The sequence below is a fragment of the Rhea pennata genome, chromosome Z (genome assembly GCF_028389875.1).
Source record: "Rhea pennata isolate bPtePen1 chromosome Z, bPtePen1.pri, whole genome shotgun sequence".
NCBI lineage: Eukaryota > Metazoa > Chordata > Aves > Rheiformes > Rheidae > Rhea > Rhea pennata.
Genome location: NC_084702.1, coordinates 69,919,943 through 69,934,631, shown reverse-complemented (window position 1 = coordinate 69,934,631; position 14,689 = coordinate 69,919,943). Strand labels below are relative to the sequence as shown.

The window sequence follows — 14,689 nt, the reverse complement described above, 5'->3', positions numbered from 1 at the left end:
GGACAGCACCTCCGTGTTCTCTAGTGTATTAAAATGCACAAGCAAAGGGAATAGCAGTACAAAACATCTTTTAAATATTTGAAGCTACAGTGGCAACAGCAGGGTTACCTCCAAGCATTCCCTAAAGTTTACAGCAGGCTAAGGCAAGAAGTAGCTATTTACTGGCAGAGCATGTAACAAAGAGGAAGGGATGTTTTGACAGCAGGCCAAACTTTTAACTCTGATGGAAAGTGCAAAAGGAGCTCTAATTCCCACAGAGCACATAGGAATTCATTTTTCAGCATCTCGTCTAAAAAACCCCACATCCAAGAAATGCAGTTAATTCAAGGTTCCTGCCATTCTGCATCGACAAAATATCTGCTTAGCTTCATGTCCGGTCTGTGGTGCTGTAGCTGGTACTTAGGCAAGAGCCCGCGAGTGGGACGTGCTCCTTCCCCTGCTATGCTCCCCAGGCTGCCAAGTGGTGCGAGGTTTAAGCCACTGGAGCAGAGATCTGAAACTCTTTTCCAAGAATTTGAGAGCCATATCAGGAGACCCCAGCCTCATCTGTGAGCCTTTGCAAGCTTTCAGAACGGAAGAAGCAAAGCTACTACACGTGCAAGTTAACCTACCTCAGACAAATACATCTGCAGCTAAAAAGGCCTGCTGCAACCCAAAAATGCTCTGCACCCCGACAAGTTAGAGAGCACCGATGGCTTTAGTGACTGCAGCATCCACAGAATGAGCTCTGTGCACGCTCTTCTCCCCCTCTCTAATTTTAAAGTCTCAAGTGCCTGTGAAGAGCTCACAAAAGCCCAGCAACCTAATCTCTCCTTAGAGTCTCTCTATAGATAGCGGAGAAAAAAAATAGGCTCCTTTCGAAGGTAATCAGGATAACCAAATTATCTTCTTGTTCAGAAACAGCCTCAAGAGGCTGCATTGTGTTCAGGCCACCTTGGGAAACCAGCTTTGCTCGGCTCAGGTTAGCCCTTGTGAGCGCTCTCCTTCTCCGCTTGTAGTCATCTGCAGCCTCTCATTTATGAATTTTGTGTTATTTTAATGTGTCCTCCTCCTCCTCCAGTGATTTCACTCATTAACATTTTCCTAAACACACATATGGGAGCTCGTTGTTGTATCGTTTGGGATCATCCCATCACTACGGAAGATTCTTTTTTAGAATCATTTTTACAACAAATAAAAGTTCCCAGGATTCTGCATTAATACAAGCTATTTAATATGTTGACTATGCTTACTATGTTACTATGCAGGCTTCCAAGGACTTCCTGTCATCGTTTTACTTTTATTTAATTGTGAATTTATGTCAGTGACAGTCATACAAATATAGAAGAGGATTTTTTTTTAAAAAAGTCAGACTCTACTTTGTTTGTGGTGGGTGAAAGACATACGGCATTTCACTGCCCCCAGATTATCAGGGGCTTTTATAAAACCCAATCCTGATATTTTTCATTCTGTCTAAAAATATAATCACAGTATTTACCTCTAAAGCATCCTGCAGGAGGGCATTTCACAGACCAACTCTGCTCTTCCCACAGAGAGAGATTTATTTGTTTAAAAACCTACATGCATTAATCTGAGCAAGTCTTTGGGCTGAATTCTCAGCTGTGCCCAGGCCTTGGTGGCAACAGCTGAGGGAGGGGAGCCACAAAGGAGCCATTTTCAGCTTTCCTATCAGTTTTCTTTCAGGGATCTTCTTAACTACAACAAATTGTATCTCACGTTTTCCCTTTTGGCAGTCCTCCTCCTCAGGGTTGCCTTGGCTCTGGGAAACTAGTGCCCTTTATTCTGCATTTCTGCGTTTCCGATCCCGGGCGAAGCCAATCTGCGGCACGGCTTAGCAGCCTCCGCGTGTTTAAAACCGGTGCTGCGGCGACACTTCTGCTGGGGAGACCGGGACATTCCTCGGAGGGATCTGAATGCATCTCCTTCCAAAGCAGGTCTAGAGTCCGGGAGAAGATCTGTTAATTCGGGTATCTGCGATGGGAAACCTCGTCCTGCTGCAGACCCGAACAGGCCCAGACACGTGCGCCGCTTCCGTCCCCGGCGGGGTAAATCACGGGTAGGAGGACGCGGTCGCTGAGCAGCCCCTCGGACCTCTCGCCGTGGCTGGATCCGGGTCTGGCGACTGCTTTCAGAAAACGCCGTGCTAATGGTGTTGCCGATAAAGAAGTAGTAGCTGGAAAGAGACTTACACAAAAAGTTACCAAGGTCGAGGTCTCCTGATCCTCTTTTTCTACCTAGAGAAGCTGTTTGGGTTCTTTCAAAGATTTTTCGTGTTTTACCCTTGTCTGGGCATTACCAGAATAATAATCGATCCGTCCTCCAGATCGGTCTGCCTCAGGTGTAGAAATCTCAATATTTCTATAGTACACGCGTAATCAGCGTGACGCTCCCGAACGCGTCGCAGAGGGCCGGCCGTGCCGGGGAGGTGGGAGGCATCCCCGGCGGGCGGGAGCCGCTCTGCGCGCGCAGAGAGCAGCTGTGCGCGAGGGCTCTCACCCTCCCGGTTTGCACTGCTCGGTTGGGTAACTCGGCTTAGGCCTTCGTGGAGGAAACACAGGAGATCACATTAAAGTAGCTGAGATCCGCATGCTGGAAATGCGGAAGACTTAAGACTAAGTTGGAAGTAAGATTACTGGAAACTATCCCGAGAAAGAATTGGAAATGAGAAATAAACTGCTTTTCTTTGGGAAAAAATCAGCAAATGTCTATAAAAAACCAGTAGTAGATGTATCTACTTTATAATTACCTACTAGAAATCATATATATATATACACACATATATATATATGTATACACACATATAGTTTTATAAAAGCAAGAAGTAGATTAAAAAAAGGGGGCTCTAAGGCAGTGCTTTTAGTACCAGATTCACATTCGCGTTCACTTTTTCATCTGCAGCGACTTCCAGGCATCCTTTGGGAGCTCGTTTCCAAACTTGGTTCAGATTTCTTCCTTCACAGTCTGGCGCCTTCACAGTGAACATCAAGGTAACATACAGAGTTTTGTAATACAAGCATTTGCTTCCGTCCTCCTTTACTGAGCACAGTCAGAGATTGTGTAATGCGGCTGTAGAGGAATTCTTTATGTTTTATCTGCGCCGCACAGTTGTTTATTAACTAGCTGTACTGTGTATGTTAATTTTTAAGTGAAGATTTTTGTTTGTCATTGGGAGAACCTGATTTCTTTGGGGAGAGTCCTGTGTTCACGTCCGAGGGGCAGCACTACACTGCGCTTGGAAAAAACTTCCCCCAGTTTTCCTCAGCTGAAACCTCCTACCGTGACTCCTGCACCATCCTCTGACTCAGTCTTATCCAGTGACAGGATGTGCCCAGTTCCTCCCTGTTTTACAAGGACCTTCCAGAGCTAATGAGCAAGCGGTGAAATTTTAGATCTTGGTCAAAACGATGTACTCAAGGGCAGTAGAGAAGTGTTGCTGGGGCATGTTCCTCTGCCATGTAGGGCATATAGCACCCAAACGTGAATGCGGAAGAGGGCAAGACTTTATTCATGAAAACTTAACGAAGAACAGGGTGGAGACATTAACTGATGAGAATGCATCCTGGAACAGGGTTTGCTCTGCCCATTGAGATGTACTAGGGAATTGCATGTTTCAAACTTGTAAATGGAAAACAAAGTAACTTCCCTCACTTAGAGGATCACAGGTGCCTCACAGTAACTAACTGTAAAAGCAATCTGATAAAACCAGTGTATCCTCCCATGTTGGTAACTGTCTTCAATTTGCTAGAATACTTTTCTCGGGAATTGTGGTGGTTTTCAGCTCTGGGTCTTTGGCAAGTTTATTGGCCAAACTTCCGAGAATTAAAACGTGTTCATGCTGGTGTTCGCACTGGAGCTTGAATATCAGCTGGATGTTTGGAAACATTTGTCTCAGGGATTCCAGAGCTCATCTGCACTTCCAGAACTCCAGAACATTTTTTCCAGGGAAATAAAGTATTTTAAATCTGCTCTTTTCTGCTAACGTGAGTGACATTCGCAGAGGGACTGTTCCTCGGGGAGGACACGTAACACAGCAGAGGGGCTGCGGAACTGTTTCTCACGTGGAGCTCACTCCAAGCCCTTGGTATTTCATCTGTTTTCTCTCACTTGGCTTCATTGCTCCTTGGGAAATTCTTCTGCCCCTGGCAGCTCCAGTAACACTAGCTCTGAATTAGTCATGCAGCTTGTAAGTTGGCTTTCTCTTATTCCTCCACGTACGCTGGAGAATGTGCTGGGGAGCAGGGACATTCCCCACATCCACAGTCTTGGTTTATGATTTACCACAGCTACATGAGGAATGCTTATTCGGAATCTGTTAACCTGAAATCACCCTTAACATCGAAGCACGCAGTACGGCCGCAAAATGTTTCTGAAGAAATAGGTGCAAGAACAAAAGAAATACGCACATCTACTCACACAAGAATTACATCGGAAAGGTGTCTCTCCTCCTGTTCCCAGCTGATTTGCAAGATACACTTGTCTAACACATACCTTCTCAGGAAGTCTGTCTGCCTTTATAACCTCTTTTCTCAGGTTGCCTTCCACAGTGAGAATCTTTACCTGGGAGAATTTGTACAGCTCTTCTCTTCTTTGTAGCCCTCCAGTCACTTTGGACAAATTTAATCTCTCTTTCCTATTCCCACTCTCTGAAATGTTTTATTTCTTAGCCCCCTAAATTATTTGCTTCCAATTTATTCATGCAATAGTTCTGCTACTCTTCCAACTAAATAGTGTTTCTAACTCCTGCTCCCTTCTTTTTCACAAGCAGTGATTATATATTGGATTTTGCTGCCATGGCAACTTTGCTACATCAGCTATTTTTTTTTTTTCTTTTTAAAATGCATCCTTTGGCAATACAGAGGGATTCTGGAGTAGCTGAAACACCATTTTGCTTTGTGCTTGTCACAGCAACGCGAGAATTAACTCAGTCTTTCCATCTGGAAGTTGCAGCAAATAACAGTGCACTCTGCTGTTCTGAGCACACAAAACCTGTCGAAATGTTAGCCTAGCTTAACTGGTTTATTTGCTGTGTAAGAGCAGCATACTTTGACTGTGCATCATTTTGATTTCCAACAGTGCTCATGAACTCTCCAATATTCTCCTATGCATTCAAATATAACGAGGCAAGGCATGAACACGAGCTCTGCAGTTGTGTCCATTAAATATGGTAGCTGCATTAATGGTCAGTGCCTTCTCTTCACCTTTCCTCTCAGCACATTTGCACAAAGACAATTAATATAACGTTTCTTTATTAGCTCCTCAGTTTGACCGGCCTAGACCATTCCATTCTCCACCTCCTGAATCCCCTGCCACTTTCTTTTTCTTCCGTGTTTTTGTGGAGAAGTACAGTTCCCGCAAAGGCAGCGGGAACTGTGTATCGTGTATTGCATTGGCTCCTGCTGCATTGGGTTCTCTCTCCCATGAAATTTTATTTTCCTTCACTACTTAGTTTTCTGCAGTTTGTAGCTGCCTATTGCAACTGTAACTTACAGCTTGACACAGCCTTTCTTCCATTTTTCATTTAGTTTTGATTCATAATTCGCTAATGAAGAGTCTTTCTCATTTTATTTCTTCAGTTGGACCCACTTAAACACTTTATTCTTCTGATATGGTTTTCCTTGGTCTCTTTTCCCTTTCTTCTCAAAGTTGTAATTCACTCAAAGACTACGTATTTTCTCTGGCAAAATGCAACTATTTACAACCATTTAGATTATTGACAAACAAAGGAAAAAAGACTGGGAAGAACAGACATTTTCCTACCAGAATGCATGTGCCTTTGGTTCTGCAAGAAAGCACCAACATTATGCTGAACTTGAAAGAGGATACATTATCTAAGCAAAATATCTGGGAACGAAAAAGTGAAGATTTCTTATACAGGCTTAGTAGTAAGGACATAATCTGACCAAGGAAACCATCATACATAAAAAGCTATAACAATTGTTTGGAGGGGAAAGACATAACACAAATTCCTCTTATGTCTTATTCTCAAAGCCTCAGACAGGTGCAAATCACTATATGAAACACGCTAAAAAAAATGTTGAAATTAATAGGAAAAATTAGGATGGTCCCTAAGTCTCATAGCTACTCAAGCTTCACTTACTACTATAAGCACACTCCTTTGAGTGGCTGATAAATAAGGCTGCCCCCCCCAAAAAAAAACCTAGCAATAAAACATAGAAACAATTGAAATGGCTTTTTAATGCAAATATAAGATTAATTTAAGTAAGTACACTGCTGTAGCTGAAAAATTTGGGGAAAAAAAAAATCAAACCAAGAATATGTACCAATAACCAAGCTAAGGAAATCAATTAGAAATTAATGATAGGATTCAGACTAAAATACTGTATTTGAGTGTCTCCATGCCAGGGCTTTACTCATTTGCCTGAAACTGGTTACACTTGAGATACCTTCTTGGCCTCTAGGTGCCATTCTGAGAAGCTGTGGCTCTCTGATAGAGCCTGCATCGAATCTGCCAGACCTGAGTGGACAAGTTGCAGAAATGCGAATGCACTGCACACCTACGTGTGAGCAACTGAATTGAGCCTTAAGTGTCTATATGTGAGGTAGCTGTCTAAACTCTTTAAGAGCCCAAAGAGTAATTCAAATGACATGAGAAACACAGAAGCATATATTAAGGTTTAAGTTGCAAATGGAATTCAACCACAGGATGCCAAATAATGCTGTTTTCTTGTGCTACCTCAGATGATAGCTTCACGTGACCTGAATTTAATGCTGCTGAAGCATCCATATCGGGTTGGAAGATGATACTGGGCCCGAGAAATCTGTCCCCTTTGGCAGCAGCACATAGCTTACAGGATGTAAAATGGCATTAAATCTCGGTACTTAGGCATCTTAATCTCTCTCGTGCTGTTCTGGCCTGTATTGTTCACAGTAGAGCTTGAAGTACTGCATTAGTAGCAAAACATTAATTTGTACAAGCAGCAAGTTACTTCCAAATCCGAACGTATGCTTGAAGTTAATCTCCAATATAGCTATCTTACATGTGACCAGGACATTCCAGCCATATACATACATATATGCATATAAATTCATACAAACATAATGTAACATGCAGAAGGGAAAAGAAAAAGGACTTTTATAAGCAGCAAGATTTCCAATTGCTGCAATATTAGAATACAGCAAGTCATATTCTAGTTCCTTTGAATTGTTCTTGCTGACGCTGACTAGGAATATAATGTAGAAACAGAAAGTTGACTCCTTTTTAATGATAAAGGAAGATTTTGTTGGAAAATGATATTCATTTTCCCTTGGTTAGCTATTCCATCCTGCAATCTTAGATTTCTAGAAATAGGTAACTAGAAGCTATTCTGTTTCTTTGAGTTTAGGGTGTTAACCTGAAACAGGAATGACATAGAAAAATACCTGAAATTACTTAAGCTATGCTGCACCTCAAAAACACTGATAGAGTTTAAGCTATCCTGCAATAAATGAATCATTGGCTTCAAAATAAACATTAATAGGCATGGCTTTTTTTTAAAAGAAAATAAAGTACAAGATCCTTCAAACTCTAAAACATACTGCTAATGCAGATGCGTTAAAGGTATACTAAGTGGGAAAGCTTGCAGTGTTCACAGTAAAATTCATAAGCAATACTGCCAGTCAGGTACCCATGAAATATAATGAACTTCATTCACCCAGTTAGGAACTTGTCACTTCCAGAGTAGTATCAGGTCAGCGTTTCTTAAAATCCAGACTGCAAACAAACTGCAAACTTCATAAAATAATATATGCACACTTGCACAATGGAACAAAATGGGAGAATACAAATTAACAGGTATTTTCAGAATTGAGCTAACTTTTTTTATTTGGCTGTGAATGAAAGCCATTGTGATAACACTGCAGATGACACTCCCTGGAATTTTCCCCCTCCCCGAAAGACAGGGGGGTGTTTCATTTTCAAAAGGCTCAGAAATGCCACACTGAAGATAAAAAACAAAAAACACCCTCAAAGATTTACAGAAGAATCTCTCAGAAAAAATTTAATTTGCTAGCCTTTTTAGCCAAAAAAAAGCTCTTTGGCTTACAATTTTCAGGAAAAAAAGAAACAGAAGGAAAATATATCTTTTTGTTGAATCTATTACTGCACTTCGTAAACCTGCAATATAAGAGGAAAAACATCACAAACTGTGCCTGCATTTCTTCTATTAGTGCTATGCCAATAAAATCCATTTGGGTTGTCTAAAGAAGCTGTAACTGTTTAATAAAGAAATGAATTGGGTATTGTTTGGAATTGCTTAACAGAATTACCATCAACTGATGCTCAACAAGCAACGATGACGTTAAATACGCATACATACATACTGCAGTAGAAATATTTAAGGTTGATTCGAACTCTCACGAAGTTGCTAGGTACAATAATTTTAAGCACTAGTAAAACTACTTCTTAGATGTGAAATAGGTCTAAAAACAGAACAAAACTCAAATGCACCCATCATGTTTGATAGCTACTATATGATTAACAATTCATGTATAATACACACCGTTCTATAACCAGGTACTGAGACTTTCATTTCTGGCAATGCCTCTAGGCTGGGACCTATGTGAAACCATACTGCTCATTAAGATCGCAGTGTGGATGTGTTTATATGTACAGATAGGACACATTTAAGAACTAGGCAGACAAGTCAAAGTTTGAAAAAGCTTCAAAGCAGCACAGCTCCCACTCTCAAGGGTTGTTCCTTCAAGGGGAGCATTGAGGGGAAAATTATTGCTCTGTACATTTCTCTTTTGTAGATTATGACTATGGTGTCTAGTATTTTGTGATCTACCACGTACGATGTTGCTAAATAAAAAAGGTAAATAACTGCTTTTATGTGAAATGCTAGCACTATCAAAACAGATAATATTAAAATGATTGTTTGCTTGAAATCTAGCCTTAGTTTTGCCCTCCTAAGCACATATTGCAATATTTAAAGTTAAAGCTAGTTCTGTACTTATTTTTTTTTCCATTCTTAACTTTACAGAAGTCAGAAGTTACCTAGTTAAAATAATCCATAAAAATGGGCAGGAAAAACAAAAGAAACTGCAAATTCACTCTCCACGACACAGCGCAACAACCATGGTCACAGCTTCATATTTAATGTGGAATCACTTTAAGTATACAATATTTCAAAAGATCCAGAAATTGGTTAAGAGATAGAAGCCAGTAGAACAAAAATACAGGAAATCCAAAATACATCTTTGACCTTTTTAATCCTAAAGTTTAGGGTTACATGTCTGAATAGACAAGTATGCTTTATGAGGAAAGGAACTTTGGTCTGGAGTTGAACTAGCCACATGAATAGCACCTGTAGCTTTCAAAATAAATAGTAATGGCTAACTATACATGATGACAGCAAGACATTTTCGTCTTTAAAAAAAAAAAGAAAAAAAGATTATGAGCAAATGCATGCATGGAAGCTAAGCATCAAGGCTGGACAACAGAAACTAGTGTAATCTTTTTTAAAGTAATTTCAAAGCATATGCTAATTACTGTACTTCTGACACTGAAGTTTTCTTAAACTTTTCTACAATGGGAAAGCTTTCCATTTCTTTACCAACCACTAATACCCATTCCTTTTAAAAAATGCATTCTGATGCTCAGAGAATACTGAATTAAGATATTTAAGATTTCCTCTATTTTCTAAAATATTGTATTTCTATTCCACAGGCCCTTGCTGTTAGCCATGAGTGTTGCAAAACAAAAATATCACCCAATAGTTATTTGTTAAACTGGTCAAAGACAAATTCGACCTCAAACTGGAACAAAAGATGTTTTTTAATAAATCGTATCAGAAAAAACAATTTTATGATGTCTGATACTCTCCTACAGCCATTGTTAAAGTAGTTATAGGAATGTTAGTCTATGTTAATCTGTGTGTTTTTATGGGTTTGCAACAACGCATAGTACACATCAAACAATGAGTGAACCGTCAGTTTCCAGGGTATAATGAATTTTAGTTGTTTAATAAATTTTAGTTTTTGAGTATTCCACTGTAGTGCTGTGACAACAAATCACATCTGTGTACCAGAGCATACATCAACAGTATGATGTAACTTTACTTACACCACTGCTATATTTAGCTTTTTGAAAGAGACATAAGCATACACTATGGCCACATGAAATAATTTTCTGGGTTTTTTCTTTGATAACCTTCACTTTGTCAGTAATACTTCACTTTTAAAATTTGTATTATTGAAAAAAAATCACAGAAATTTTATACAGGAATAGCTATAAGGAATAGCCTCACAGGCACTGATATGACAAACATTTATTTTAAGGGCTGAGAGGCATTAATATCACATCGACAAAGTTGACTGAAAAGAATAACCAACTTTGTCTAAATGGGAAATGCCCACTTCTGCTTGTATCTCGAGAAAAGAAATTCAGAAAGTTATTTTTTTGGCCTTGCTATGTCACAAAGTCAACCATACAAAGAACTACGCATTTAACCTAAAATGATAGTTTTAAAAGCCCTTCTATTAAAAACAAAAACATCATGCAAACTTTGATCAATTATGCAGCTGCTTTAAAACTGTTGCAAGACCATACTGTATATATTAGCTTTTATACTGCTAATGCATAACTAACAGCAAACTTGATTAGATTAACACAAATTTGTCTTAATTACACCGTTATATCACACTAAGGAGACAAATGCCACAAGATTGGCAAAACATTTAATTCTGAGCACTCAAATGGCAGGATAATTATATGTTGTAACCCCTTCACATTTAGAAAAAACATAATCCTGCAGTCTCACTTTACAAAAAAAAAAAAGTTCTGTAAAATATTAGTTGGGAGGGGAACAGTTTATACCACCTAACACAAAGTAACTTATACAGCTAGTGTCAAAGGCAAACAAAAATCCTTCTAAATAAAATGTCAAAATACATAGAGCAACAGAAGCACAAATGCTGCATTAAATACAGTCAAGATAAGACAACGCACTTGTTAATAATAATAAAAAAAAGGACAAAAGAAGAAGAAAAGTTACTAGGGTTAGCAACACATTTAAAGAAAAATGCAATGAGGGAAAAAACCTCAAACGTTCTTTTTTCCAATGACAACAGAATTTCCATTTGTAGTCTTTCCATCCATAATTTGTCTGATATAGCACATCCTTTAAAATGTTTCGAACCTTAAAGAAGAGGTAGGTTGTTCTCTTCCAAACCTAATTTCCCTAGGTGTTTTTGGATGTTTTAAACAGACATTATTATGAATGAAATAAAAGCAAGGCAACAAATGGACTTTTATCACCTTCAGTCTTAGCACTGACAACAAATATTTTTTTTTAGAAGTTATCATAATCTTTTTTGTCTTTTTTCCCCTCTGCTTCAAATCCATCAACCCCATCACTGTCCCGCCTCCTTTTACGATTATTATGGATGTTGAAACGTTGATTCATCTGTGGTAATGGATCCATTCCTAAAACCTTGTGTATCTGACGGAATGCAAGGAGTCTCAGTGCAAACTGGAAAAAACACAGAGAAAAAAAATTTCTATTAGAAATACAAATGTTAATTCTGAGAACTTTGTTAGGTATAAGATGGTATCATCTTTACCTGTCTTTTTTATCGACCCTCTACCTGCCCCCAAACTCAACATGTTAAACTGTGGATGTCATACAGTCAGTGCTTCAGTACAAAACTCCAGCATCTTAGCTTAAAAATGATGTATGTGAGTTTTAGCTGCTGGGCTCGCACTGAAGCACCCAAGGGTTGTCATTGTCACATTCCACTGACTACTACCTGTAACTAACCCTTAGCAAAAGGATCAAAAAAACAGTTAGGAGTGATAACATCTTAAATGTAACGTAATTAACATAATTCTAAATCTAATAATGTACTATTGTACATTAAGCATCTTTATGGGTCAGTCTAGATGGGAGTGCAGGGATCACTGCTCCAACTTTGGCAGGAGAATATGTTAATTTTAATGCAAAACAGAGTATTACTCTGCATCCTCTTCTGCGACATCTTGCTTGTCTAACTTAAGACAGACCACATGAAAGACTGGACTATATTCTTCTGAAAAAGGGGAAAAATCATGTTCACCACACAGTCCCATTTTTATTAAAAAAAAACTGCTGTCAATTTTAGTTACTTCATGAAATTTTTCTTACTTGTGCACTTGAAGTAATATCCTCTCGTTGTTGATCTGTCATTACAGCAAGTGTATCATAAGGATCTTTCTCACATGGGTCCAGAAGGCCAGGACCACCTACAATAGTTAGGGTAGTTAGTATCTCTTCCTTATTTTAATTAAGATTACATATTTTACATTAGTTAAGGCTCAATATATACGCACTGAACAATGGCAACTTGCCTTTAAGGATGATTCCTGAAGATATACACTCAAAAACTCTTCTCAGTGCATCCCCAGGACTCTGTGGTCCAGTAGCGCTGCTGATTGCTTTTTCCACTAGCAACTCCATAGCCTAGACCAATAAGAAGAAAATCCATCTATTTTAGAAGCCTGACTAAAACAAGTTTTGTATTAAACAACAGTAGCAGATGCTTCTTTTGATAAACATTAAACATCATAGAACAGTTAGAGTTAAAATGGAAAAAAAATTTTAGAAAGGTGAATACAGAGAAATTTAGTGCACAAATTAACAAGGAGTACTGTTACTGATATGCCTCTTTTCTACAAAACGTGAACATGCTTTGACAACTTGTGACGAAATCTATACAGCAGTAGCCCATACATGCAGGTTGACAGTGTGACAGCATTGTGAGATAGCATGAAACATGGTGGGTCATCTGAATCTGTCAGCCACATGAACAAACCGCAGCACATAGCATATCCAATGAAACTAACAAAATGCTACACGGAAGAATATTTTTTATAAATATATAAAAATTTCAAAGCATGGAAAATTTAGTGATCTCTTATTCTTCGAGCTAAATAAATTAATAGTGCTTCAGTTCAGCAAAACAAGTTCACTGCAAGTTTTTCCCAAACACAGGCTAATGCTACCAATACTTGGATGTTAAAACACATGTAGAAAACCTTGCCAATAAACAGATTCTCTAAAACTTACATATCATTTCATATTAATCAAAATGTTTCAATGATTAGTTTACTTTGAATATTCAATTTTCCGTATTTCCATTATTTTTATTAAATATTTGCTATTTTTTTCAAAAAACTATAAATGATATTTGCAATAGTAAAGAATAGTTTTCCTTAGCTTTTCCAGTATTAAAGTCATGTTTTAGTATCATCTCCTTGTTAAGTTTCATTTTCAAGCAGTTTCCCTGTTTCCCCTTCCTTTTCCCCCCCAAACATTACATTTCTTCAAATGTTGCTTTTTACTTTCATTTTCTAAGAGCATATGCCCATTCTGATGCATGCAAGTAATTGTAAGCAGTGTTAATTATGAGTCTTCATTAAGGATGCCCATTTAAATGGACCTCAAATGGAAAGAAAAACAAATGTTAATTTTCAGGGGTGGCATTTCCACACTCCCACTTTCATACTCAGGAACAAATGTTCAAGTTTCACAAAAGTAATTTAGTTATTTTCAAGCATTAAGCTGAATAAAGCATGAAAAAAGCATGGAAATACATCTCCTGTTTTTGTGTTTACTCAAATCTAATGTGTTGTATTAGGATCCAAAAGAAATAAAGTCCACAGTTTACTCCAAGGAAGACGTGAATTACAATGTGCATGAAAGACTGCATTTCAAGTTTGAAAATAATAACCTTGAATAATAGTTCCTTATTAAATACTTGACAAAATTTCTCTAAATTACATTTTTAAGTGTGTAAGGAAGCTGGTACTGTGTAGTTTTTGAGATACACAGCTAGGCCTGATACGCTGCTTCATGAGTCTCTTCCCTTCTGAGCTTGCCTTAGAGTAGGTAGTGTGAGGAATAGGAAAGGAGTGTCTTTTCTTATCCCTTTTTCTTCATTCAAATGGCTATCTGGTAAATCTCACTTCTTGAAAAATTATGCCTTATATAGCATGCATTTGAGCATGTATATTCTTATTTTCCAGAGGGCGTTCAACTCAGCAAGTAGGGTAGGGAGTTAGAAAATACTTGGTCTGACGTGTGGCAACCTAGGCTCTCGGAGTCTTGCTCTATTTGTTTTAGAGCCTAAAACGCAGAAAAGTCATCAGGATACTACAGAAAGGATGCTCTAAGGAATCAGGCAAACAAAACTGGCAAAATCTATATTGCTGCCTTTGACAGCATCTCTCAATACAACATCAAGAAATTACAGTGCTCATTAAGTTATTAAGATTTCTCGTAATCTTCTGATCTGTCTATTACAATATACTTGCAGTTAGTAATCAGACTTGCGGAACACTCGCAAGTACAACTGAAGTTAGTGGTAGTAGTAAAAACTCCATATATAAAAGGCAACACATTGTGAACGAATGAGTCAGTTGCTAGTGAGTATCCTCGAGTTTTACTCCTGTTCTACTCACTATTTGCCTTCAGTCTAGTCAGTCTCAGATTTGCAACTAGAAAATCACCTATTTTTCTCTCAGAAAACAACAGATCTGTCATGTCAATAGAGTATATCCATATTAGATTAATGAGTGGAATGGAAAAGAAGATTCGTATGTATACACACTATGTATGAATAAAAAGTGATTCTGTATTTCTTAGAGGCTTTGGGTGATATACAGTCTATTACGTACTAACAATAACTGCAGAGAAGTCCAAAAAGCCCAACA

The 14,689-nt window shown here is 38.3% G+C and overlaps 1 protein-coding gene across 1 annotated transcript in view; it reads right to left on the bottom strand.

The window, feature by feature from the left end:
* Positions 1–11,201: 11,201 nt before the first annotated feature.
* The window catches only part of ZFR (zinc finger RNA binding protein), a 39,716-nt gene continuing 36,228 nt past the window's right edge, over positions 11,202–14,689 (bottom strand). Inside the window, exons 18-20 of the mRNA XM_062599660.1 lie at positions 12,326–12,437; positions 12,123–12,220; positions 11,202–11,471 (exon numbers count right to left, since the gene is read on the bottom strand). Coding sequence (XP_062455644.1) covers positions 11,292–11,471; positions 12,123–12,220; positions 12,326–12,437 — 390 coding nt within the window. The 3' untranslated portion in view covers positions 11,202–11,291. The remainder of the gene's footprint in view (positions 11,472–12,122; positions 12,221–12,325; positions 12,438–14,689) is intronic.